The sequence below is a fragment of the Diorhabda carinulata genome, chromosome X (genome assembly GCF_026250575.1).
Source record: "Diorhabda carinulata isolate Delta chromosome X, icDioCari1.1, whole genome shotgun sequence".
Lineage (NCBI taxonomy): Eukaryota > Metazoa > Arthropoda > Insecta > Coleoptera > Chrysomelidae > Diorhabda > Diorhabda carinulata.
The window spans coordinates 40,470,409-40,496,189 of NC_079472.1; the positions used below are offsets into that span (position 1 = coordinate 40,470,409).

General features: G+C 31.5%; 2 protein-coding genes across 5 annotated transcripts in view; both read right to left on the reverse strand.

The window, feature by feature from the left end:
• Positions 1-25,781, reverse strand: part of LOC130902448 (RNA-binding protein Musashi homolog 2) — a 642,276-nt gene that overhangs the window by 341,196 nt on the left and 275,299 nt on the right. The window contains exon 2 of one of the 4 annotated variants that reach the window (XM_057814599.1): positions 13,600-13,642. The exons of the other annotated variants lie outside the window; for them this stretch is intronic. The gene's annotated coding sequence lies outside the window, so the exon portion shown is untranslated. The remainder of the gene's footprint in view (positions 1-13,599; positions 13,643-25,781) is intronic. 4 annotated transcript variants of the gene reach the window in all.
• Positions 3,828-4,895, reverse strand: LOC130900524 (histone-lysine N-methyltransferase SETMAR-like). The gene has a single exon (XM_057811216.1). The coding sequence runs from the start codon at positions 4,893-4,895 to the stop codon at positions 3,828-3,830; it is 1,068 nt and encodes a 355-aa protein (XP_057667199.1).

Below are 25,781 nucleotides of genomic sequence, written 5' to 3' on the forward strand. Positions count from 1 at the left end.
TAGATACAAAAATTACTTATAGACCACCATAAAAATGAGCGATTGGAAGTAGCCTGCAAATAAACTTTTAGAGAAAAACAGTTTAAGGCAAGCGCTAAAGAAATTTGTCGTGAAAAGTTTGGAGTAATGCATGACACACGCTAAACCACACCCAAAAGTTCTACAAATCGTTAACATGAAAAGTATCCCATCATAACCTCTATGGCTAGCAGCACAACGATTTAGAAAGGACGATAAGCTGCGAGGGCCCGTCACTGAATAATAGATCTCGCAGACGGAATAATTCTATGCAGAGGAAATACTGCAAATGTTTAGGTACGATACCTCAATTTTTTTAGTAGAAACGTGGAATTTTCGTCGCCCTTGCGTGGATCCATATAATAGATTTTTTTTGTATTTTAAACATAAATAGATGAAATTGACTCTAAACACTGAAAAGTCTGTTTGCAATTTTGCATTTCCCAATAACTGCTTGCACTCATTCCACACCTGTGTTTTATCAGGTAAACAGCATAAGGTATTATATTAATTCCACTGTCTCTGGGCCGGTGAGAGTATGCTAAAATTATAACTGCTTTTTGGAACTTGTGGACATATTTTCTCCAACTACTTATTAAAAGGAGAAGTAAATACAGCTGAACAAAAAGACAACCTATTTGTCACAGTGATAATGTGGTATGTCAAACATTTTAACATGTTGATTAATATCATTTTATGTTACTGTTGTCATGCCAAGTATAGAATTAATGGGTTTAATAACATGTCACGAATGGAAATAGATTTTATGGATTATTATTCCCGAATAACAACTTTAGAGAGTTTATTAAGTGTCAATCTTTATGCAGGAAAATTTCTTTCGCAATAATTAAAATAGGAAACAAAGAACAAATAAAATCCTTAAAAAAATATTTTCCATTGTAGTGTTAACACATACATATATTCTGATTCGCAAGTGAAGTAGATAAAGTAACCCTCTGGCTGTTTATTTCCTGTTTGTATAACAATTACAAATTGACGAAATGTTACTTCATTTAACAAGTTTCGACCACTGAAAAAACATAAAATCATATATATGATATATTCTTTCGCAATTTTCAGTTTGTGTTTTGAACCATGATTTTTAAATTTTAACCTGCCATTTGACCACAAGTTCTTAAGATGGCTTAAAATTACCCCATATTATATTGTCAAGTTGGCAGAGACTACTTTTGAATCCACATATACTGGTGTTTTTGCAAAACACGTACTTCATTTATAGGTATCCATCAAGTGGCAACATTTGACAGACGCAGATTTAGGAAAAAATTGTTGGAAAGTGAAGATGACCAAGACAATCATTCACAAGCTACCGATACCCAGAGTATCAAAAATAAAAGTTAAATCAGCGAAGTGGTGTAAATATTGATATAATTGGATTTCTGAATGATGATGACAATATTAGAAAAGTATAGGCAGAGAATTTTATCAAAATATCAGTTTATATTTCAAAAATCACGATTAGGTATAAACATTATAATTATCTACATTTTTATTTAGCTATTCATTCTACCCTTTTTAGTTTCATAAGACAAAAAATTCTTTTAGAGTAAAATAAAGTTTTCTTTAAAAATTGACTTTTTCATCATTCACTTCTCTGATGAAATTCAATCCACCAACAAGATTATAAGCCGCGTTCAAGAACTACAGATCTATCGAATCTATTTTTCATTTGAAATCACATTTAGTTAAAAGCTTCAATAAATAATTTCTTTTACATCAATCTTTGGGAAGTTATCGAAATAAAGGTAAGTCTATTAAATATACTGACAACAATGTAAAATTGCAAAGTTCCCAGTTAGACTTGAACTTGCGATCATTGCATGGCGACGACCTAAACACACCCTCGTCAACGTATTTTTGTTATCGCTGAATAACGAAATTCATATATGAAATTATAGTTAATTCAAATAGTAGTATTCACAGTAGAAAAAACCCAATAAAGCCAATACTAATAATATAATAACTTTTTTTTTTCAAATGATTCCAGTTACTTGTGGAAAATTATGTATGAAATTAGTAGGACTAGGTTTCGAAAAATCAAATCTAATAAAATCCAGATTTTTTCTATATAATGAGAATAATTATATATTGGCCTAAAGCAAATCCAAATTAATTAGTTCAAGTTTAAATTAAGTGAGGTTTGCACTTTTAATGTTAAATAATTGCATAATTTTTTTTCTCAACGTGAACTTCCCAGACATGACGCGACTGAACGTCACCACACAACCGCGACAACACTACGCGGACGAATTAAATTAACTTTGTCAGCAATCCAATAACGGTTTCCCACATCATTTGTGAACTAATCACAAGGTGGTGACACGCAGCGATGAGTTCAGTTATACGTAAACTTCTCACTAAAAATATATCGACTTGCCAATGTTTGTAAATTTTTTAAGCACAAATTTTTAAACAGGATTAATAAAAGCTTTAGTGGAACAACATTATCTGATTTGAGAAAATATTGTCGACATGTTCTGGAAATAATTTACCGACATTATATTTGACATAAAGATTTGATTTGATGAGAACCTACTATATTTCAATATGAAATATCTGTTTCAGTTTGGTTTGTATATAGAAGCGCTTTTTGATACAAAAATTATTATAAATATGATATTTCTATCATATTGTTTTTTGTTGGGTTCTTTTCGTCATTGTAATTCGATATAGTTTATCAGTTTAGTTGAAATACTAGCAATTTATAACATTTGTTTAAATGTATTTCTTATTATGTGATATGTCATTGTGGTTGTCCTATTTTTATTAAAATATTGTCGTTCACTAAAAATTTAATGAAAGTGCGACATTTTGTTGCATATTTAGTTTTCCTTGGTTATTTATGTTGTTTGCATTTGTCGTGGAGTTTCTAGTATTAACTTATACCATTCGTATGCTTCGTAGTAGTGTACTGCATCATGAAAAAATTTGATATATCTACATAAAAACCATAACCAATTGAGATTTACGCTCAATTTCACAATCACAATCACTCTGAAAACTAGTAAGGAAGGGGAAGTGACAATTTTCAGTAGCCCCATGATATCCTTGTAGAAGTATGTGGAGCACCTCATGAGTCATCTTTTATAGTAAGCCTGTAAATAGCACTCGTCAAATGAGAAAGCTCCGGTTGAGAAGTATGAACTATAGGAAAAATCGCTTGAAGAAAAAACGGAGGAAGAAATGCAAAAAAACATTTAAAATGAGAGTGATGATCAGCAGGTGTACAATTCCCAGAAAAGGGTGAACTTATCAAGGCCCAATGAAAGTCTAGCCCAAGGGCGTAGTTATATTTACGAACGATGATTAAACTTCATCTGAGTATATACTCGTATATTCGGTTTTTTGTCAATTCTAACAGAATTTGCTGAATCAATTTCGATAAAATGTTCCACCTCCGTACTATAATTTAATAAACGAAAAAACAATTATCAAAGTCGATCCATAATTGGAGGAATTATAGCACAAAATGTGTACAAAATAAATATACGGTTGCATTGAGAGGCTCTTCCTTTTCCGATGTCTGTTACATAGTTGTTTGGACGCTTATTAGCCACGCTACTAGCATAAATACTCTACGTATATCTGGCCTATATTATATAAATTCCTGGCATGTTGAGTTTCGAACAAAATTATCGGCTAAGATCATCTTTAATGATTATAATATGACGTTCCGGTTTACAGGGATTCTTACGAATTTCTTTTCATGTACGAGGGTGAATCAAATATAAACAAGACTTATTTTTTAAAATATTTATTTTGATTTTTAACGCACAAACAATCATAGTTTATTTTTCTACATAATCTCCTGATTTAGAAACACATTTTTCCCAGCGTATAGGTAATTTTTTAATTCCTTCCAGGTAAAAAGAGTCAGGTCGTGTTTGTAGCCAATTGCGCACATATGCTTCAACCTCATTATCGCTGTGGAATTTTTGCCCTCCCAAAGCTTCCTTGAGAGGACCAAAGACATGGAAGTCGCAGGGAGACAGGTCTGGACTGTATGGAGGGTGTTCCAGTGTCTCCCAACCCAGTTGCTCCAATTTTTGTACTGTCAGGGCTGCCGTATGGGGGCGAGCATTGTCATGGAGGATAATCACTTTTCTCATTGGAAGGTGTCGTCTTTTGCGGCGATATGCAAGTCTGACCTCAGTCAAAATTTTGCAGTAGTACGCCGCATTAATTGTTCTGCGCTCATGCAAAAAATCAAGGTGCAGCAGGCAACACTGGTCAAAAAAAACGGTAGCCAAAACCTTGCCAGCCGATAATCGTGACTTGGCTTTCACTGGTCCAGTTTCTCCTTTCTTCCTCCACTCCATACTCGCTTGTTTCGACTCAGGGGTGTAGTGATGCACCCACGTTTCATCACAGGTGACAATGTGAGAAAGAAATGGGTCTCCTTCTTCCCGAAATCGAGCAAGAAGACGCTCACACACTTGAAAACGATTCAGTTTCTGGTCAACTGTCAGAAGACGAGGAATCCACCTGGCACACATTTTGCGATACCCTAGCTCCTCTGAGAGTATAGAGTAAGTGTTCCCATAACTTATTCCAACCTTAATTGCAATATCCGAAGTTGTTAGACGCCTATCACCTTCAACAAGTTGACGAACACTGTCGATGTTGCCCGCTGTAATGCTGGTGCGGGGTCTGCGGTCATGGCTCTCATTTTCAACACGTTCACGGCCCTCCACGAACTGTTTATGCCAAGCAAACACTCTAGCTCGCGACAGCGTCTTTTCCCCGAACTGTGCAGTCAATCTTCTCAAGATTTCGGCCGGTTTTACACCTTCTGCAGCTAAAAACTTTATAACAATACGTTGCGCAATAGAGGGAGGTACCTCCTGCTCGGACATCGTAACGATGGACACTGAGCGAGTCTATGATGATGAGTCACGTGCTTCCCCCACTCCTGACAAACCAACCTAACAGCCAATAACAGCGGAACGTTCTTCCATCACTATTGCGCGCGCAGGTCCAAAAGTCTCGTTTATATTTGATTCACCCTCGTAAATATGGCAATCAAGCAGAATCAATTTGATTTATGATAGCGAAGCATTACTTCGATATTGGTTTTAATCTGGTAGTAAAAGTTTCATAACTTTTGTTGACAGTCGACAAAACTGGATTTTTATTGATAATCTTCTTGGTTAGAAAGAAAATTATTAATTGTTATTGCATAAAGACAGATACAGATACAGATAATGTTCGATACAATTTGAAATATATTCAATAGATCGAAGTCTTCTTTTCATAAATGCTCAGTCTCTCAGCGATATTTTCTATACAATAATAATATACAATGCGGTCCAATATACAGTGTCTACTTAAGTTGGAACCATATGGAAAACATTTTATTCTTGATAAAAAGTTCTGCATGGTGCTAAAGTTAAAATGCAACTATCAGATATCAATTTTTTAAAGCAGATTTATAAAAAAATTTGAATTTCGGGCAAGAGTAAAGTATCTTTATTTTTCACAATTCAGATAAATGTTATGGAGTAAAGTTGTTTTGAATTGAAAGTTATATTCAAATGTGCAATTACAGACATTTGTTATGAAAATTTAGTTTTTTTTTTGATTATCCACTAATCATTCTGTATTAATAATTCTAGCCGATAAATCTGCTGTTTTAAGTAACATCATAAAAAAGTCAAAGGAGTCAAATCAGCAGACCTAGGAGGCCAAAAAATTTCTGAATACCTATGAATCACCTTCCCATTAAACATATTTTCATGGAGTACTCTAACGTTTAATGTACTATGGATGGAAGCACCGTCTTGTTGGAACCAAATTATCATACCTTCTTGTAACGGGAAATCACTTACTTGATTTTCTAATAATTATAAGTATTGTGCGGCATTTGAGGAAATTCGATAAAAAAAAGCTAATTCATTTTTGTACATACCATACCATACGTTTGTTTTAAAAGAATATTGGTTCCGAGTTTTCATTACAAAGTTTGGATTACTGTTAGACCACCAGCGACAATTTTGTGATGAGACGGTACCGTTTGAAGAAAATGTTGCCTCATCGGAAACGTTCTTATAAAAAACAGGTCTTTATCCAACTTTCCTTGAATCGGAGCACAGAATTCACAACGAATATCATAATCCCTTCGTAGAAACATATGTACAAATTGCGGTTGGTGTGCAGGATATTTATTACCTTTCAACATATTTGCCACAGTATTTTTACTTACTGTAGAAGTATTGCAGATGCCATTTTTCTTAATGACATTTTTAGGTCTGCTACGGCAGAAAGCATCACTTCAAATTTAGTGTCTTCATCCGCAACCTGTTTTCTTAAATTTATTTTCCATATTATTATTTATTTTAATATTATAAACAACAACTCACTATAACAATAAAATTATTAAGTATAGAGGCTGTTCACAATTTATATATTATATGACGTCATCTTTTTATCATTATCATTATCATAATAAATTCGGGTCAATATCACATTCGTAGAACTTCGTACTATCCAAGCAGAGTGAGGTCTATAATTTTTAACAAAACACTTCATACGCTACAAGAAACTGCAAAATAGAAATGTTCATTCACCAGCGATTTTCAAATATTTCAACCTAAATTTATGACCACATTAATTATTTCCTCTTTTCTAGGTAGCAACTAGAGCGAAAAAATCGAACATCTCTGAGCTAAGTTTTCAGAAAATATCACAAAAAATAGATTATGGTCGACTATAAATTATTTATATCGTTGTTATGTAGACAGTCAAAGCAGATTAGCTCGTAGATATTTTTCTCAAATATTCTCTTGCGATTTTCTCAAGTCATATATTATTAAATAGTTATTTTCATGTAGTCAAAATAAATAGTACTCAATTAATATTAATGATTAATTGATTTTTTTCTCATACATATCTATAGGGTTATGTTAAAAATTCGTAAAACGAGAATGTTCACTGTAAACAAAATTTAAAAACACTCCAATCAGTTTATTTTATTCTGTGTCTTTTGACATTTGACTGTCAAAAAGGTAAGCTTGCGTTTGATATAGCATATTGCGTTTAATTCCGCATAATTTGACAATAGCTAAGAAAATCAGTCGGTGGTGTCGATTGGTGCAAAGAAATGCTGAAAAACCAATCGCAGAAGACAAATCATTTTCCAACACTACAATGCGAGCGGTTGATGCGATGAAATGACATCTCTTGGAGGTACCTCAATCGGAATGGAAAAAATGCAAAAGTGTATTGATCTTAGTGGAGAATATTTTGAAAAATATGTCTATGGTAAAACTTGAATAGCAACTCTCGTATAACGAGGACTGTCACAGTTGTTTCATTAAAACAATTGATACTAATTTATATTTCAACAAGGCAACTTTAAGTCTAAATTCTTTCATTATCTAGTTTCTTCCAAAAGTTCAAAATCTATATCAATTTGTTTTCCATAATTCTTTCGGTTTCTTCTTATGTAATAAGTTTTAGCATTATTTTTCCAAAATTAACGTTGAACTTTTCATAAATTTTGTTCTTACTTTATCATAACTCCACATACTTATGCTGGTAGAACAACAGTCAATGATTTCAGTCATTGAAATAGGTACAACAGTAGAAACAAATATTAATGCGTACGCCAAGGTTTAAAATTAGGACACCCAGAACTATAAATACTTTTGTAATAAATCTGGTTTGTATTTTTATAGACTCATTTGTGTGGATGTGTTATACAATTTTCGACGTTTTATCGGCGAATCTTTGTGATTTACTAACTGAAACAGATGTTCTATTAAGTTTATATTTTGAACCGCGGTGGTCGTCATAAACATTAACACACCTAATAGTCGTTCATAAATTTCGGAAAAATTAACACAATATAAACATATGTCAATTGTAGATGAAAAGAAAATTTTATTTAAGTTAGACAATTCAATATTTACTTTAATAAAATCATCTGCTGAAATTGAAGTTACGGTTTAAATGTGAACATTGAACAGGTATTGTAGATAAAAATAATGGCTTCAAAAAGGGATTGAGTATGTCAATTAAACACTTTTTATATGAGCGACATATTCAAAAAACATTAAGAAACCTATGTGTGTGTTTTATGTATGAAACGCCTCAATTATCTCGGAAACGGCTTGTACGATTTTTATAAATTTTTGTGTACAAGGGTCTTATGATTCGACCGGTATTATGGTGGTATTTACATTTTTGTCAGATCTTTCACCATGTATCATCCTCTACACTGTTATGATGGTATAATGTAATTCAGTTTAATAGGAACATATATCAGTTGAATTCATATTTAAATGCATTTCATGCCGCATAAAATTCTAGTTCTTTGATTTATTAACAAGTTACATGTTTATCATTAAGCAATATTAAAGTTGTCAAAGTTGTACAAATAGTTATTATTTGTATACAAGGACTGAAAGTGCTACTTTGTTGTAGGAGTCTGAAAATTGCGAGATGAGCGAAACGAGGCGAGCAATAGACGAGTAAGATCCGAAACTTTTTCAATTACACTGAGGAAAGAAAATAAATAATAGAGAATCATAAACATCAATTGGCGAGGATCCGCTTAACTATTCATCGCTGATGTTTTCTTTTTCATCATCATTCATTAATTTAGACAAAACTTCGGATAAAACAAATAATTTCAGAAAATTAAAAATTTAAGCTTATGCAAAATGAAATGAAACTGTCAACTGTCAAAATTGAAGTGTCTAGAGCTACATTTAAGGAGTTAAAGTTGTCTACTCCAGAGCATCCTGAAAGTGTTTTGCAGTACGGAACTGTCACTTTCACTACATGGAACACCCACAACGCAACTTTCGGTATGTAAAGACTACAGAACTAACAACTTTCAGATGGCGTCGTCTAAAAATGTTATTTGCATGTTACTTAAACAATTTCATCGCGTAAAACAATGAAACTGGAAAAATAATTTCGGTATAATATTTATGATGCTTTTCATCGATAGTTGAGGAACACTTGTTTAGATTATTTAAAAAACATATAAAGTGTTTCTTGAGATATTTACCATTAAATGAGCGTTTTTCATAGCCATACAAATTTGAGGGTCATCCTAAAACAGCGGGTCCATGACGAAACGGAACGTGCTAATATTTGAAGTGCTTCGTGTGCGAATTCATACTCATACCCAAATGTACCTGTCGCAATTGACGACAGCATCTTGGTATATTTAGGGGTATATTTAGGACATTTTTGTCTTTTTTAGGCAATACTGTCTTTGAAATATTTAGACTACGGTATTCTGCCTTTTGCTCTTCTTACCAGTATTACTGCTCTCGGATGGAATTTCTTTGATTTATACTATACTTATATAAGAGGTTCAGGTTCCTTCTCCACATTCAGCTACAGCACGATAAGTCCTTCTGCGTGAAGTATTTTGGTTTCAAGAAATGCTAATTTTGTCAGGCTGGATCTATCCAACCAAATTAAGTTTCCTGTAATTTCCAACTATTTTAATGCAAGTGCCATAAAAAAGGACTAATCTAACCAAGAAAATAAGCCATTTTGATATTGTATTATTACAATCTATTTTTGAACTAGAATTTGAAGAGTTGACTTGTGATACAAGATGTAATTATTTTCGCTGTACTCTCACCTACTAAAAATCGTCAACTCTCCCCAATAGTCTATTTTTCTGTGATAAATATACACTTCATTATTATCTCATTTCCCACCATTTTTTATACATAAATTTGTCCAGAAAGCACTATATTATCAAAAATGTATCAAACGAGGCAAAAGTTTTCATATGAATATTTTCACCTGGTTTTTATTCAGCCAGTGGAAAGTTTATAGATTTTTTCAAAGGTAAATATGTTCTATCACGTATCTCATTAATCCAACGCCTACACGGAGCTTTTGCGTCAACTACTAACTATTCAACGGTTCATTTCAGTGTTGACTAAACTCCGTGTTCTGGTTCTGCTTGTGTAAATAAATATTTGTTTCATCTTTTAAGAATTAGTTTATTGACAAAAAATAATGGAACGAGTTCCCTTTTGATGTCTACCATATTTCCATCCGGAGAAACAAACAAAATTAATATGTATGACTTGAGGATTTTGTTATTATTCATTCCAATGAATCGGTAGATTTTGTATGGAATAATACCAATAAAGAAATAAAACAACACCACTCTTAAAATATTATATTAAAATCACCTCAATTTCCAAATTATTCTTCTAATAAATATTCGTCAATTTGTCTCTTTCAAGGTTGCTTTGAAGTCATGCTCTTCGTTTAGAATGACATTTTGGAGTACAGAAGCCAATCTCTCAAGATATTGATATATATTGATGCTTCATTGATGACAACGGAAGTTTGCAGAAATATAAACCTCGTGTTAATAAGATATATTTGGCTTACAAAATTTGGCCAATCCTATAAATTTAATGATGTTCCAAGATATTAACAATAAAAATCTAAAACCAAATTATGTGTACTTCTCTAACCACGGTATTTTTTGGTTTAATGTTGGAAGAGGTAGTGACAAGCAGGGCATAAAGAGATCAATATTTTTGTATGTAAAGACCAAAGCAATAAAAACAAGCCAATGAACCGACCAAATTAATGAGTGAAATGAAATATCTACAATGGGTGAAAAAAAAGAGGATTGAATTTGTATATAAAAATTTTAATTCATGATTAAAAAGTTGATGTATTTACGGATGTATAATGAGACTTTTGAAACAGTAATAACTTACCTGTTATTAAAAAAATGTGAGAATCTATGCATCTAAGCATGTTGAATGTGGGAAGCTAAGAGACGCGATGGCTCAATTTATGAATCAGCTTTTTATCACGCCTTCTATCAATGAACATGGAAAGTATACATCCTTCAGATGCTATTAAATAAGTTTCTTCATATCATATTGTTTTTTCCTAAGATGATGGCCACGAACATTTGGACACCAAATTTAAAAAGCTACCCACTCAGAGCATTGTTGAAGAATCTTCTCTTTTTCATTGTTGATTTCACAGAAACTCCTTCACTGTATAAACACTTTGGTGGTTAAACCTCTTCTCTCATATGGAAATATTGTTTCGTGGTCCTGTACGTAGAAAGCAAAGAAGCGTAGAAGAAAAAAGCAAATGGTCCAAAAACGGTCCTTACATTAATATTGGATGGTACAATTCTGAGCCAGGAGAATCACATGTATCGTATATATCCTCATTGATTTGCAGAGTGGAGTAACTGGCCATGCGAAAATCTAGACGCAAGCTGAAGTTGAATATCCAATTATATTATGTGCAATGATTAAATAGTGCTTAATAATGAGGGCCTGGAGACTAACATTACTGACAGTAGACAAGGACTTCAGGCTTGATATACTAAATAAAAGAGTCATCTGATTCGCGGATAGCTGAAGGATTCACGATGATGTAATGTGGACACTCTATACATAATCGACACCATAAAAATACTATAATCTCAATAAGCTCTTACAACAAAGCTACTATAAAAGTCATCATGACCGATCAATTGAGCTCTAGATTTGTGGAGAATGATGGCTCCAATGTCTAATTTATTTGGGTGCCCGGTCCCTCGGGTAACAAGGGCAACGACTAGTTGCAACAAGCTAAGGCACACATAGATTGACCTTCTGTCTGTCTTACTAATCAATTTCTCTACTTTACAAGAGCAAAATTAGACAAGTGACTGATCTTTCAACATAACACTATCATCTAAAACACCTTCAACATGTTATAGTCAAGACAGATAATCCTCTATTATCCCAATACTCACACGTGCGAGTTCAATCTTTACCGCATGCCTAGTAACTTAAAAGGTTCAAGTCAAAGTGCTTGAATAGATTTTCCAAGAATATAGGTTTTGGTAATTTGAAGTGAGATACAACGGGCCTATGGAAAGTAGGTAAGATAAAAATAACGGTGTATGAATTATTATTGTATTTATAACTTGTGCTGCATACATTTTAATTCGTATATATCATAACTTCATCCGTGACAATCAGTGACAGCCAAGGGCGGATCCAGCTTTGGCGCCAGGAGGGGGTCACATAGTCGTGGTCAAGTCAATAACTTGATAATAATAATAATTTAATTTTGATACATAGATACAAGTAAAAAGTAGATATTTTATTGATGTGCATGAGGACTGTACTGTAAAATATTTATTCTTTATTGTACACTTGAAAACTTAACACATAATAACGTACATATTGTAATCTTCTCTTGAAGACATCCAGAGAAGCACTACCACGCACGGACTGAGGTAGCCTATGAAGGTACACTTATAAACCCATTATAGGTAGAAAAAAATTTAAGTTTTTTAACTTAGAACTGTTATGTTATGATATGTTGAAGTCTAGTCGTTCCGATTCCTATTGAGGTTAGGTATAGCTAGACATTACGTAGTCGACAAGCGCGCGTAAGTGTAGCGCGGTAAAATTCAAATTTATTGTGTTATATTGAATTAATTAAATATTCAAGGTATGCAGTTACACAAAATCTGTATGCTGGCAAAATATATAAATAAAATCATTATGTTCAATTAGAGATCCACCTAAGTCCTGGAATCATCTCAGGGGGGGGGGGGAGTCATGACCCTGGATCCGAATTTGGTGACAGTCTGTTTGCTATTATAGCCACTTAAGTGACATTATGACTGTCATGAAAGACGCACACAGCGTTAGATTAGTTTTGTTTCATTTAAAAAAAAAAATACCAACGCGTAACGTTAAGTTTTTTCTATTTATCCCCATCATCAAATTTAGCAAGTTTCCTTTGTATGCCAGCCAAAAGTAGTATTTCTGAAAATATTCTTTACTTTGTATGGATGGAATTTATTATCGCGTAAAATATCAATTCGTTATTTTTCAGATAAACGATCCATTGTGACTTTCAATGTACTTCAACAATAATAATTTATTGAAACGTTAAATTTGTTATTCTAGCAGTCATAGCCAGCTAAAGGTATTATTTTAACTTCGGCGGAGATAACGCAAATGTATATATAATTCCAAAATTATGGCATTTAGGTATAGGAAACATCAGATGAAAAATAATTAGTATTTCATAAGAATTTCGAAACGTGAAAAATATACAGGGTGATCCGTTTGAAATAACAAAGTTCATTATTTTTCCGGAAAAAGGAAAGATTTGACAACAATGTAAATACTACTCTGTATATTTATATACGTAACTGCATTTGACGGCATGGAGCACATGCTCGGGTGAACAAAGTTATTGTAGTATTTAAATTTTGAAACATGGAAGGAGCTTTTGAAAATACTCCATATGAACTGTCACTTATCTAGGAAAAAAACTCGATTTAGTGCCCATCAATTTGGACGGGCAAGCGATTAAGTGGAATAAAAGAGTAGAAATGTACCTAGAATTCACTCTATATGGGAAATAAAAACCAAAACAAAATATGGAAAAAAATTGTCGGAGAAGAGATTTAAGAATTTCGACAATAGTTTAGTCATATTATATTATCTTTAACTACTTAATAAATATATAGTAGATATATTATTAATTTTCAGAACTTTAGTGATAGGATTGAATATATTGTTTGAGTATACTCACCATTAATAAAATTGGGAAGTATTGAGAATAAGACGGCACTCACCTGAAATGAAATAATATATTAAAATTAAGTTGATATATTATTAAGATTTAAAAATAAAATACGTATATTTCTAAGCATGTGATATAATTTATTCGATCGAGCATTGAGGTATATCAAACCTCACTTACTGATGAAAATGACGTATTATTTCATTTTGTGAAGGTTGTTGTTAGTTGAACAGTCTCATTCCCATCATATCCCTCAATATCTAGACGTGCGTTATCCTACTGAAAAAGGACTAAATTAGAATAAAGAGCTTGACGTTACTGCGCTATTCTGTTTTATGTGTGTCGTACAGCAGATCTGCGTAATTATATAATCTGGAATAAAATTGAGGTGACGAAACCAAAGAATCTAGGTGTGCAATAATCGAAGGTTGAATCATAGAGTTATATTAAGAAATAGATGCGTACTCTATGAAAAGCTAATCTATAGATTCAGATATTTAGATGTTTTGTTACTTCAAATTAACTCCATAATGATGATGATATATATATATATATATATATATATATATATATATATATATATATATATATATATATATATATATATATATATATATATATATATATATATATATATATATATATATATATATATATATATATATATACCATATATATATTCGATGAGCTGACATTTTCCCATTTGCTTCAAATCTGAATTCACCATCGTTGAGATTCAAATAAAAACAAATAAAAACAAAGAGGCTTTGAAGTTTTCCAGTTTTTGAAACCAACTTTGCAGTATGGAGTTAGGATCCGTTCATGTTCTCCGAGGAAATGAAATGCATATAATCTATACACAATTAATCTGGATTAAATTATGAATCGAACATGCAATGATAAGAAATGAAGAAGAATTGATGTATGACATTTGGGTTGACTAATACTTGCCCACGAATCTAAGTTCACCATAATTGTCGAAAAATCAAATGAAAACAAAAAGGTTTTGACTCAACCACATGAATATACAACTAATTTCAGTTAATTGTTTTCAAACTAAATTAATGCCATGGATTATTGATATCAGAGCTACTAATTTAGAAGTAATATTATGATGATTTTCAATTCATCAGCATCTGTTTAAATTTACATATTTATATTATATTATATTCGATAATAAGGCTTTTATGCTATATGGAGAAACAGATTAAAACCGTGAGTTGGTGCGGATTTCTCCAATTATAGGAAAAAATGTCATTCAGTAGCCACTGCCATTTGGGTCGCGAGCAGTGAAGGTTCAATTAATTAGTATACATCACACAGACTTCATTTCAGAATTGTATTTTAGAGATATTAAAGAGTTATTAATAGTTTTATATATAGTAATATTAAATACATAATTTCGTCAGAATTAGAAGATTAACTCCTTTAATCCTTTGATTAGTTCTCCTTATCTTAAAAAACGATTAAGCTGAAGCTTTGGGGTCTCTGGTGGCAGATTTATATTTAAAAGTATGATTATTTTGTAAAGTAATAAATAGAACGGGGTGAGGGGAATATCATTGAGTCGGTATTCGTGCGGATTTGTTTGTCACAAAGCCGCTGTATTTTGATTAAGATAGCATTTTTCAAAAGTACTTTGGTTTTCTTTTTTCACAATAAATCAATCCTCTCTCTCTCTCTTTCTCATAATCTTTTTTTCGTGGATAGATTTGGTATGAGAAGTGTAAATTTGAATCTTTTCTGATTGCAGGCGCAACTGCTTCAGTCATGAACACTCATCGGCTAGATCCTAGTCGATATGCAAAGACCCATAAGAACAAAGAACTGGTTCACTTGAAAACTCGGGACTTTCAATAGGGAAAAGGGAAGTATCAATGCTGGAAAAAAATTGAAATTCCATGCTCCCAAAATCGAAATTCTTGTAAAACGATGTTCAAGCGTTTCCAAACTCTAATTACATTTCTTCGGAGCGACGCCGACGTGGGTCATTTCCATTCAGACAGCTACGTTAACAAGAAGATTTGCTGTCTCTAAGTTCTCGTAGCTCTTGACTGAAACACTACAAAACAACGGATTGCCCCGGAATAGCTGTTCAGTATGCTCTATCCACAAAAGGAATTGTTTTTTTGTCTTTTTTTGCCACTTGATTTGGCAAGGATTTTTTTATGGGGCACGATATCAGCGCAATTCAATTGAGCCTACTACGTCATTCCTAAAAATTCTCTTTTTTGTATTTGTATTCATTCTTTTATTGTACGATTTATTTTTTAAATATTGAGAAGCTTAAGTCTAATATTCTATATATTTCATACTAGATGACCCAGCCACGCGTTGCAATGGATCATGAATAATAATAGATTGAATCAATTTTTCACGATAAATAAAATTAATATTTTCTAGAAAAATTAAAAATAGATCATCTATATGGGATTGAGAATAAAACGTTGCGCCAAAATTTGAAAGTAATGGGTAAAATATCGAAATATTGAAATTAAGCACAAATGAAGATATACTCTTTGAATTAACATTTCATTTATCTTATCTCAAATTATAGTTTGTAATCAGTGACATAATGATAAAATATATATTCAATATAAATTAAGAACATATAAAATTTAATTGTTATAAATGGGGTAGATAACATTGATATCTAACTATTATGTTTCCACTTTTAAATTATTAAAACTAAAAATTATCTAAGTATTTCTTTGTGTACAACATTTCTGGTTAACTTGTCTTTCGCTAACACGAAGAGATTTGAGGATTTTCATACACATCATATAGGCAACATATAGTTGTCCATTTCAGTAATATGTGCAGTCGAAATCTAAACCGCAAATAGTAAGACAAATAGCATTTTTACTATACTTGTTACGGTTAGATTTTTCAGCGGCATTATAATGAAATTGAAAAAAATTTTTCATTTAAATAAACAAATTAGATCAAAATTTCGGACAATAAATTAACAATTATCAAATCATACAATCAAAGTGAAAAAATAAAGGGCAATCAACAAATATTTACATGTTCTTGAGTTGGTATGAAAATTAATAGACAAAAACAGTAATCAATGAAATTTTGAGTTATTATTTATAATATTTAAACTGAACATTGCAAAATATTAACATAATAGAAAGTACAGTTATAAAAATCATTCACGAAAAATTGTAATAGACTGTTTTTGGTATTTATTTATACTCTAACGTTCTCAATTTGTTCAAATACCTTACTCTACACTCACTTCACTATGACTATGACTATTTATTATGCACTGAACTAAAAACTGAGCTACACAAACTCCTTATATATCCCAAAAGAATTCTAAAAACTTCTAGAAAATAAAGTAACATAATAAATAAATAAATAGACCTTCCTAGAAATTATATTATATTTACAAAAAGCCAACATCAAAGACAGCCGAATTTGCATTTGTACTTCCTTACTATTGCATCATTAAATATAAACAAAATACCTGCAGATATATTTTCTTCTCTACTCTAAAATTAAATATTCTAAACATGAAATCCCAAACCGTCTATTTCCTTATATATAAGCTTGCTTTAATTTATATCTGACTGCCTGTCTGAGATCAAATTTCCCTAATTTCCATTTAGAAGAACGGGTTTGCACTAAGTTAAACGGACAGATTATGTTTACGTTGCTGGTTCCCATCTAAACCGGATGCTCGTAATTGTTATTGATCGTTTCCAGTAGTATATGTATTTAATACACTATACCGCCAATTACTTCCGTTTTCTTCCAGCCAATTCTCTTCAATACATAGTATCTACTGATAATCATCAATTAGACACAATTAGTAAACAGGCTAATGCCAATAAAAATTACTTGTACAATAAATGATTATCAATAATAAATTTTAGAGGAAATTCAGGTATTCTGTAGATTATTTTTACATCTCTCTGTTTGAAAATTATCAACATCAAATTGTTGGTTTTTGTGAAGAAATAACATTTTACGACTATCTGTATATATAGAAATCAATGTGTTCCATAGAAAAGCTCGTATGCTCATACCACACATCAAAGAGGATTTGTGATAGAAGAACCAAAATTTCATGCTTTTTCACTCATTTCATCGAACCACATGTCACAAAAGGTGATAGAAGTTTCGAAATAAGGACATTTACGTAATGAATACAGTCAGCAAATTGGTTGTCTTATTTTGTGTTCATCATACACGGAATCAACCACATTTATTCAACCGTTTTGTGAATTTTCTATGTATGGAACGAATTTAATGTAACAAAGAGCAAATGTAACAGTGCACAATAAATATTCAATACAGTACTTATTGCAGCAACATAAATTATTTTGACTGACTGAAATAGAAATTACGTTTGATATAAATGCTATTATTAAGATATGTACTGATCAGTAAATCGATTAATTGATTGATACTATTATGTAATGGGACTAAATTTTCTTCAATTTAATTATTACCACGCTCTGCCAAGTGTCTAGATAGACAGTGAAATGCACCGTCAAAATTGAGTTCGGTGGGTCGAACAGATAAAACATGATAAAAAAGCTACGTACGTGTCAATTCAGTTATTTGTAGGTGTTCAATTAATCCTTGGTGATAACTTATTACAACTCAATTATCAATAATAACCTGCGAATAGGAACTGCCACTATGGTTAATGAATATTAAATATCGTTTCTTCTTTTGCAAAATCCCAGTATTGGAAATGTGGCGAAATTGATTAGCAAAGTGTACTAAGTTTGGTATTTAATTATGCTTTCGAATATATATGTATTCATCGTCTGAAACTGAAATTATGATCAAATACAATATAAGTAATATGTATAACAATAATACAATTTACTTACAATAATTAGTTGATATTCCGCGGTTGTAAATTGTGATTGAAATATTGTGGTTACTATACAATTACTAATTTTCATTGGTTAGATTATGAATGACGTTGGATTTTTATAGATAAAATAAGGTTAGGTTGTTGTGAATGATGTTGAATATTGATTGGTTAATTTATGAATGACATTGAATTTTTATAGGCTACGTCGTTATGAATGGAGCTGAATATTTATTGGTTCGATTATGAATGACATAAATTTTATAGGTTAGGTCGTTATAAGTGAAGTGGAATTTAATAGGTGAGGATAGGTTAGTTAGTTGTCGATGGTATTGCATTTTTATATAATAAAAACTACTCCCGTTATTGTTATACTTTTATACATATTTTTTTATTGTACTTGACCATAATATCAGAGTCCCGGACGATGAATACATAAGTTCAATGTATCGCATTGGAATTTTTTGGATTTTTTTCTCATGAAGGCAGTGAATTGGAAATCTCTTATGCGAATTTTTGACTGCTTTAACATGAAGTTTGTTAGAAAACAATTAGTTTCGTTAATATATTTTTTACATTTCTTTATGAACATATCCTTTTTTACGTTAAGATTACTAACTTATTTTTAGCTGGACCGAATTATTACCAATTCTAATGGTAATATTACACACTTGACATCTTTTCAGAATACAAATATAACTTTTTGTTATTCATGAGGAAAGTGGAGTATCTTTGTTGCTGTTACCGTGGAAAAATATTTTATTTATTCTATAATTGCTAGTAAGAAAAGTTCCCTTGACACACGTAAATTATTCTTAAATTTAAGAAGAAATACAATAATACCATTCAAACAAAATAACACAACAGAAATAATGAAAAGAAACTGAATTGAGGTGGACGTATTTTATTGAAGAAAATAATAATTTAAGTTGAAAAAGTTTCAAAATGGATAAGAAGTCAGAAATAATACAAAAAGTGAAGAAAGCTTTCCAGTTTTATGCTTTTGCAATAAAAAACAACATGTGCAACTCGTAGGACGTTGTCGATTCACCGATCACTTTCACGAGCGATCAACAACTTATCGTAAAAGTTGCGAAATATACTATTCCACATTGTTTATCGTGTGTGAAATAACATTTCTCAAATTATTTTGCTCTAGCAACTTGTCAAAGTGAAAAATGATATAATTTTTTAAATAAATCTTATTCAATTCATAGCAAATATTATTGATGGTTCGACTTAATTCAGATCTTGACATTGACACGTAGATATCAATAAATAAATACAATATACAACATCAATATAAAAATACAATCGGCTCAAATAGATGAAGAAGCAATCAATTAATTCCATTATTTGAAATGAAAAATCCTTGGAACGGAGTTAACAAGAAGAAGAGAATACACATAATAATTAGGAATCTAATTGAATGGACATTTCAAGCAATTTCAGTGAAATCTATACTTCTATTTCACAAACTCCGATCTTTATAGAAATAATTGAAATTGATGATTGCATCTTGGTTCCAACAATTGGTATTTTACTAATCATGTTGCAGATAATCTATTAATTTATATAACAAGTTGTCAATTCTACTACCGATATCTCGATAATTGTAAATAGAGGAATAGGAAGAGCATAGAAATGATTAATAATCGTGGGCAGAAGAAAATCACCGAGTAGAAAAATCCTTATCCAAATATTTCCTCTAAGCTTGAACACATTGGACGATTAGGTAATAAGGAAGTGAAGAAAAGTACTTCAATCAGATAACTTATCAAATCCGATCTATTTGAAAATTGAAAACAGTTGGAACATAGGGAAAGAAAGTTTAAGACAGAATATGAGAGAAATGTGCAGGAGATAAGGCCGGATAAGTTCACATAATAGTTCTATTTAAAAAACTATTGAAACGCTTATATTGAATGAGTAATTCATACTTCTGCAAGGTTCATAATGCTCTGTTTGAGATATGTTCCTGACTTACAATTGCACGTGTTTCGATAACCAAGCTATCATCTTCAGAGATGAAAAGCAAACAGTTAGTGTTGAATTTGTGGTTACTGTAAGCAGCGTTTCCATTAGGTATATCCCGTTCCATAAATTCCAACTATCAGTAATTGAAGAAATAATAGAAGTATGAACAAGCATGAAAACAACAATACATTTTCACGAATCACTACAACAGAAGAAAAGTCGATAGCATAATTAAATATATCTCTACAATATTTGAATGATTTGTTTATGATTCGAAAAAATTTTGGAAGCAACAAGTTGAGATTGAAGTTTGAGAACGAATTTTAGCAAGAATTATGTCAAATTGAAACCAAAAGTCGTTATAGTAGAGGTAAAGAGAAGAACGAAAAGTGTTATATACGAGGTTTGTCAACAAATTAATAAGCCTGGTAACACCATTGGCGATCTGACAATATTGTGTATACCAGTTTGTGCTAGGCCGATTCGTTAACTTCTTCTCCACCAGTCTTTTTAGTCCGTACAGAGCAAATTGTTACTGTCAGTTGAGTGCTTTTGTTGTTTGTTACAAATATAAATCGAATTTTATATTATTAAACTGAGGGTAAATTTCACAAAACTATGATTTGTTAAGAATGCTTTTCATTTATTTAATAAAATACAAGCTATTTTTTCCAAAAACATTCAAGTGAGTTAGTTAGTATATACAATAAAACAAAAAAAAAACAAAAAAACTATCAATATATATATATATATATATATATATATATATATATATATATATATATATAAAGATCAATTTGATTTTGTTTAAAAGATTGCCAATAATCAAGATTGGAGAAACTCTCTGATTTTAGGTAATAAATCTTGGATAGCTGAATACGAGGTCTGGCTATTAAACAACAAGTCTTGTTACGAAAAAGGGTTTTATTATGGAAATTATTCTACATTCGAATGCTCCCCTTCAATATACCTCCCTCTCCTCACCACACACTTTTCCATACGGCTTTTCCATTGATCGAAGCTGAACGTCTTCTTTGGTGAGCCCTGTTTTTTGTTTCTCACCGCCTCCATCAACTCAAATCAGGTCCCTTTCAAAGCAGATATTTTTCTAACCTTTCAAGGAAATCCGAGCAGACCAGTTGACGCTATTAGTTCTATTGGTCAGGTCAGATTTTTTGGCACCAACTTCACACAGACTTTTCTCATGTGTAATTCCTCGTGTAAAATTTTTCTAACCGTTTTTTTATCGTATTTTACAGCCTCAGCAATCCTCTGGATGCTCATTCGATGATCTGCTTGCACAATTTGATTGATTTGGGTCACTGTTTCCGGAGTTGAAACAGTCACAGGGCGACTGGTCGTTGGTCATCTTCAATGCTCGCTCGGCCCCGACTAAAGAGTTTAGACCACTCAAAAACACTCGCACGAGATAGAGAATTGTCTCTATAAGCCTCTTGCAATAATTTATAGCAATCAGTCGGAATTTTTTCCAATTTAACGAGAAATTTGAGAGTGATACCTGTTTTTCGTCACACATGGTTTTCGACACGAGAAAAACACATGCAATTGCCTGTGTAATTTTTATTATCGAATGTTTCTACGTTTAAAAGAATTCCTGTTGTCCCTTAGCTTCTATATCCATCTAATTTGAGTCCTAGTGGCATATATTAGCTTCTATCGAGAAGGCGACCAAGGTCTCCTTCGATGAATGCTTGTCTAGAAGAATTACTCTGGAGGAGAAACATTGCTGTTTGAAATAAATCAAACCTTCGATAAATTATTATTACTTTCGTCACACACCTCGCATGTCCATTTTCCAACTCTCCGCTTATTTAAGTTTCAAGAGTCTGGCTCGAGTTATGATTCATAAATTAATTGATAAAAAAGCCGCAACAAATAATACTTATCGATTCCATTTATTACTAAATTATCTATTTATAGTTTATGCTTTATTGATTATCAGTTTGGCTCTGTGGTTTTACATGTTACATTAATTTCTAATAGTAATACGAGGTTATTGTCATTTACCGTAATAAACCAATACCTGATTGCAAGTAGAATCAATTTTTATTGTTATATAAAAAGAGTGAATCGAGAAATATGGTCGATCCGCTATGTTTATGTTAATTATATATTTTTTTGTTTTTCTGAGTAATGAGATCAAAGAATAAGTTACGAAGAATGTTTATGTAGTTGTTTGGAAAATATTATTTGATCTTGACAGATACCAAATTTCTTACACGTACATAATAAAGCCGATTTACGTGAATTAATTCGAGGACACTATGCTGCTTTTGAAGTTAAAATTTTAGAATAATTTTTCTAATGACATTCCTTTATTAACTTTGCCTCGTTGTTTGTTTGTGAATGAATCCTGTCACCCTGTTTCAGTTAACACATACAAAATCACGGGATGTAAACTCAACGAGAGAGTGGGTTCAAAAGACCAGTATTACTTTTCAAATGAAGGAAAACATTGAACAAAAATCTTCAAAGAAAAATTAATTAAGGGGAAGCGGGAAATCAAGTAGACTAAATTAGGAATGTAAGGTTAATATTATCAGTAATTTAGAACTTAGAAATAATCAAAACTAATAACGAATAATTTCTTAGATATTCAATGATCAAAAGAAAGCTGATGGTATTTCTTACTGATTCATTTGGAGGTGAACTTGCCTAATATAGTTAGTACTAAGAAATAAATGAAACAACACCCATGGAACAAAATCTGATTTCAAATAAATTAGGAATTATTGCTGAGGTCAAATATATCAGCCCAAAGCAGTAGATCGTTGACAATAATTATAACAAAAAAAGTATGATTATATATACGATATAAAACATGTATATGAGATATTGGACGTCGTGATTGATTAATACATATGAATGCAGACAGGTGCTGATTCTTTTTTTAACCTGATATTACCAAGTGTCATACCACAGAACCTTTGACCAGATTCAACCATGCGCTTACTGATACGACCGTTAAAGTTATTAACTCGATATTTATTATTATAACAATAAAGCAATCTAATCTCTCTCTTATGTTACTTGATCAAATTTATCAGTATAAATTTTGAAAAATTATATGGAAAATGCATTCTAATTTTAGGCAAGATTTTGGTTGTTTATACTTAGAAAGTGCTCGTAGTAATCTAGCGACACAATTTTCATTTGAATTTTGACTAACTCAACACAAATTCTTTTGAAACTTGAAATACTTACATGCAATTTATGTACTTCTTGTTCCTAATATTGTATTTCGATTAACAAGTCACTTTAGCCACTAGGTTGATTGAAGAGTCGCTAAGTGTTGTAGCAAGACGGGGGCCTCCAATTAGTGGGAGCTCAACAAAACTCATCCTCAAATCAGCGGTTTATTTCAAGCTTACATATTTAATAACAATTTACATTAATCTAATATTGTCGTTACTCTCTGTGCATGTATTACTGATTCCTAATTTATACAAGATATTATGTTATGATTTTCTAGATGAGAGTTATAGATACAAGGTTTCTTATATTGTTATATTGTTATATTGTTATATTCTAGTGGTACGTGTGTTTTGATTGAGTCGAAGTGCACGTATATTGTTTTATTGTAGCCCACACTTAACCTAAACAAAGGTTTTCACATATAACTTTTAATATATATCATATGTAGAGGGATAATTTCACTTTCTTCTCTACCAAATCAATTTTTCTTTCGACTACAAAAGTTTTTTGCTGTCAGTTGAGATATTATTGGTCGATGTTCAATGGCTAAATGCTCCGGCAGGCGTCAATAACGAAATTTACTGATCATTTTTATATCAGATATGCAAATAAGTGCTACGTAAATGCATATTTATCATGTGATATCTTGATATCTTAGATTTAATAGAAGATTAATTCATTGAGCTATAATTCTGTTTGTACTATGACCAAAATTATTCTGTTTTATAATTCGGAATCATTTTCTAACAAAATAAAAGGAGAATTTTATTGGGGATTAAAAAAAATAATGCTAGAGAAATTCATTTCTATATTACTAATAGCGGAAGCCATATAAACACAATATAATCTTTATCATTTGGAGAAAAGACACAATTTTTATTCATTATAGTTATTAAGGACAATCAAATTATGTCTCATTTGAAATGTTCTCCGTGAAATGTTCAAAAAATTGATCCAGCCGCGTATGAGTGATAGTATCAAATATAAAGTACTCGAATTTCCATAATTGTTCAAAAGTATTTTTTTTTATAATGAGGTTTAATGCGAGAGGGTCCCAAGCCATTGGATATCAAGTCAGCCAACGTTTCAAGAAGACCCTTCGCTTTCCTCTTGGAAATGTTAGTTATGGAAGACAATGTTTCTTATACATTTCAAAATATAATTTTGAAGCGTGTTGAAGACAAAAAAACTCGAACTTTCATTATTATTTAACTCGCAATACTTATTTGAGCAATATATTTAGCAATGCAAATGCCATTTGTCTCCTGAAGCATAATCACAACCATGTACTAACATCATTAATATTTATTACTTCAGTCGCATGTACAATAATATTAAATATCTCAAAAGAAATACAAAAATCTTATGAAAAGAGAATGGTAAAAACAATTACGAAATAGAAACATAGTCATACATTATAGAAACAAGGAGCAATTTTATGATACAAGAGGAAAACTAATACGAACATAGAGAAATGGGGATACAGAACTTTAATGAATAATTATAACACGAAGATAATAGCTCAATCAAACACAAATGATTGTAGGGACTCATAAAACACCATGCTCCTCCCATTATCTTGTTACCTTCTGTGAAATTCCATATATTCTTTTACTTTCACTAGATTTATTTTCTATCAATTTCTAATATTGAATATGCATGCAAAGATTGTAGAAAAGTTATATAAGGGTTAATGAAACATACCTATTTTAAGTATTTTGGGATGCTGTTGAGTAAAATGAGTCTTGGTATCCCAAATGTATTTGTTACACGTGTCCGGAATATCTAATAATATGGAGAAGTGGTAGAGGGGTTTTTAAATTTGGAACACCTTCTTTTTGGCGAGGAACACAATACCAGCTCAAAGATGTTATTTTTAAAGCGTGAAAGTAAACGTTTTAAACACTAAAAATGGAGTTTAATGGCAGTATCCAAGTACTAAAGTCAACGTCAAGTGCAGCTCACATCTGCCTCTTAAGTACCTAAAAATATTTATGAAATTTTAGAACAAGACTTCAAAGAACTAAGCTCATCAACAAAATATTGATGATTTTGAAGGTAGGTCAAAATGCTTTCTCCCAAATAGAGTTAAAAGATCAAAGAGATTTGAATCTGTCTACAAAAGCTGCAGATTGGTTCGCATCAGGACTGAAAGAAAAAA

Coding starts and splice junctions, on each gene's coding strand:
- LOC130900524 (XM_057811216.1), bottom strand. CDS start 4,895: ATGTCCGAGCAGGAGGTACCTCCCTCTATTGCGCAACGTATTGTTATA.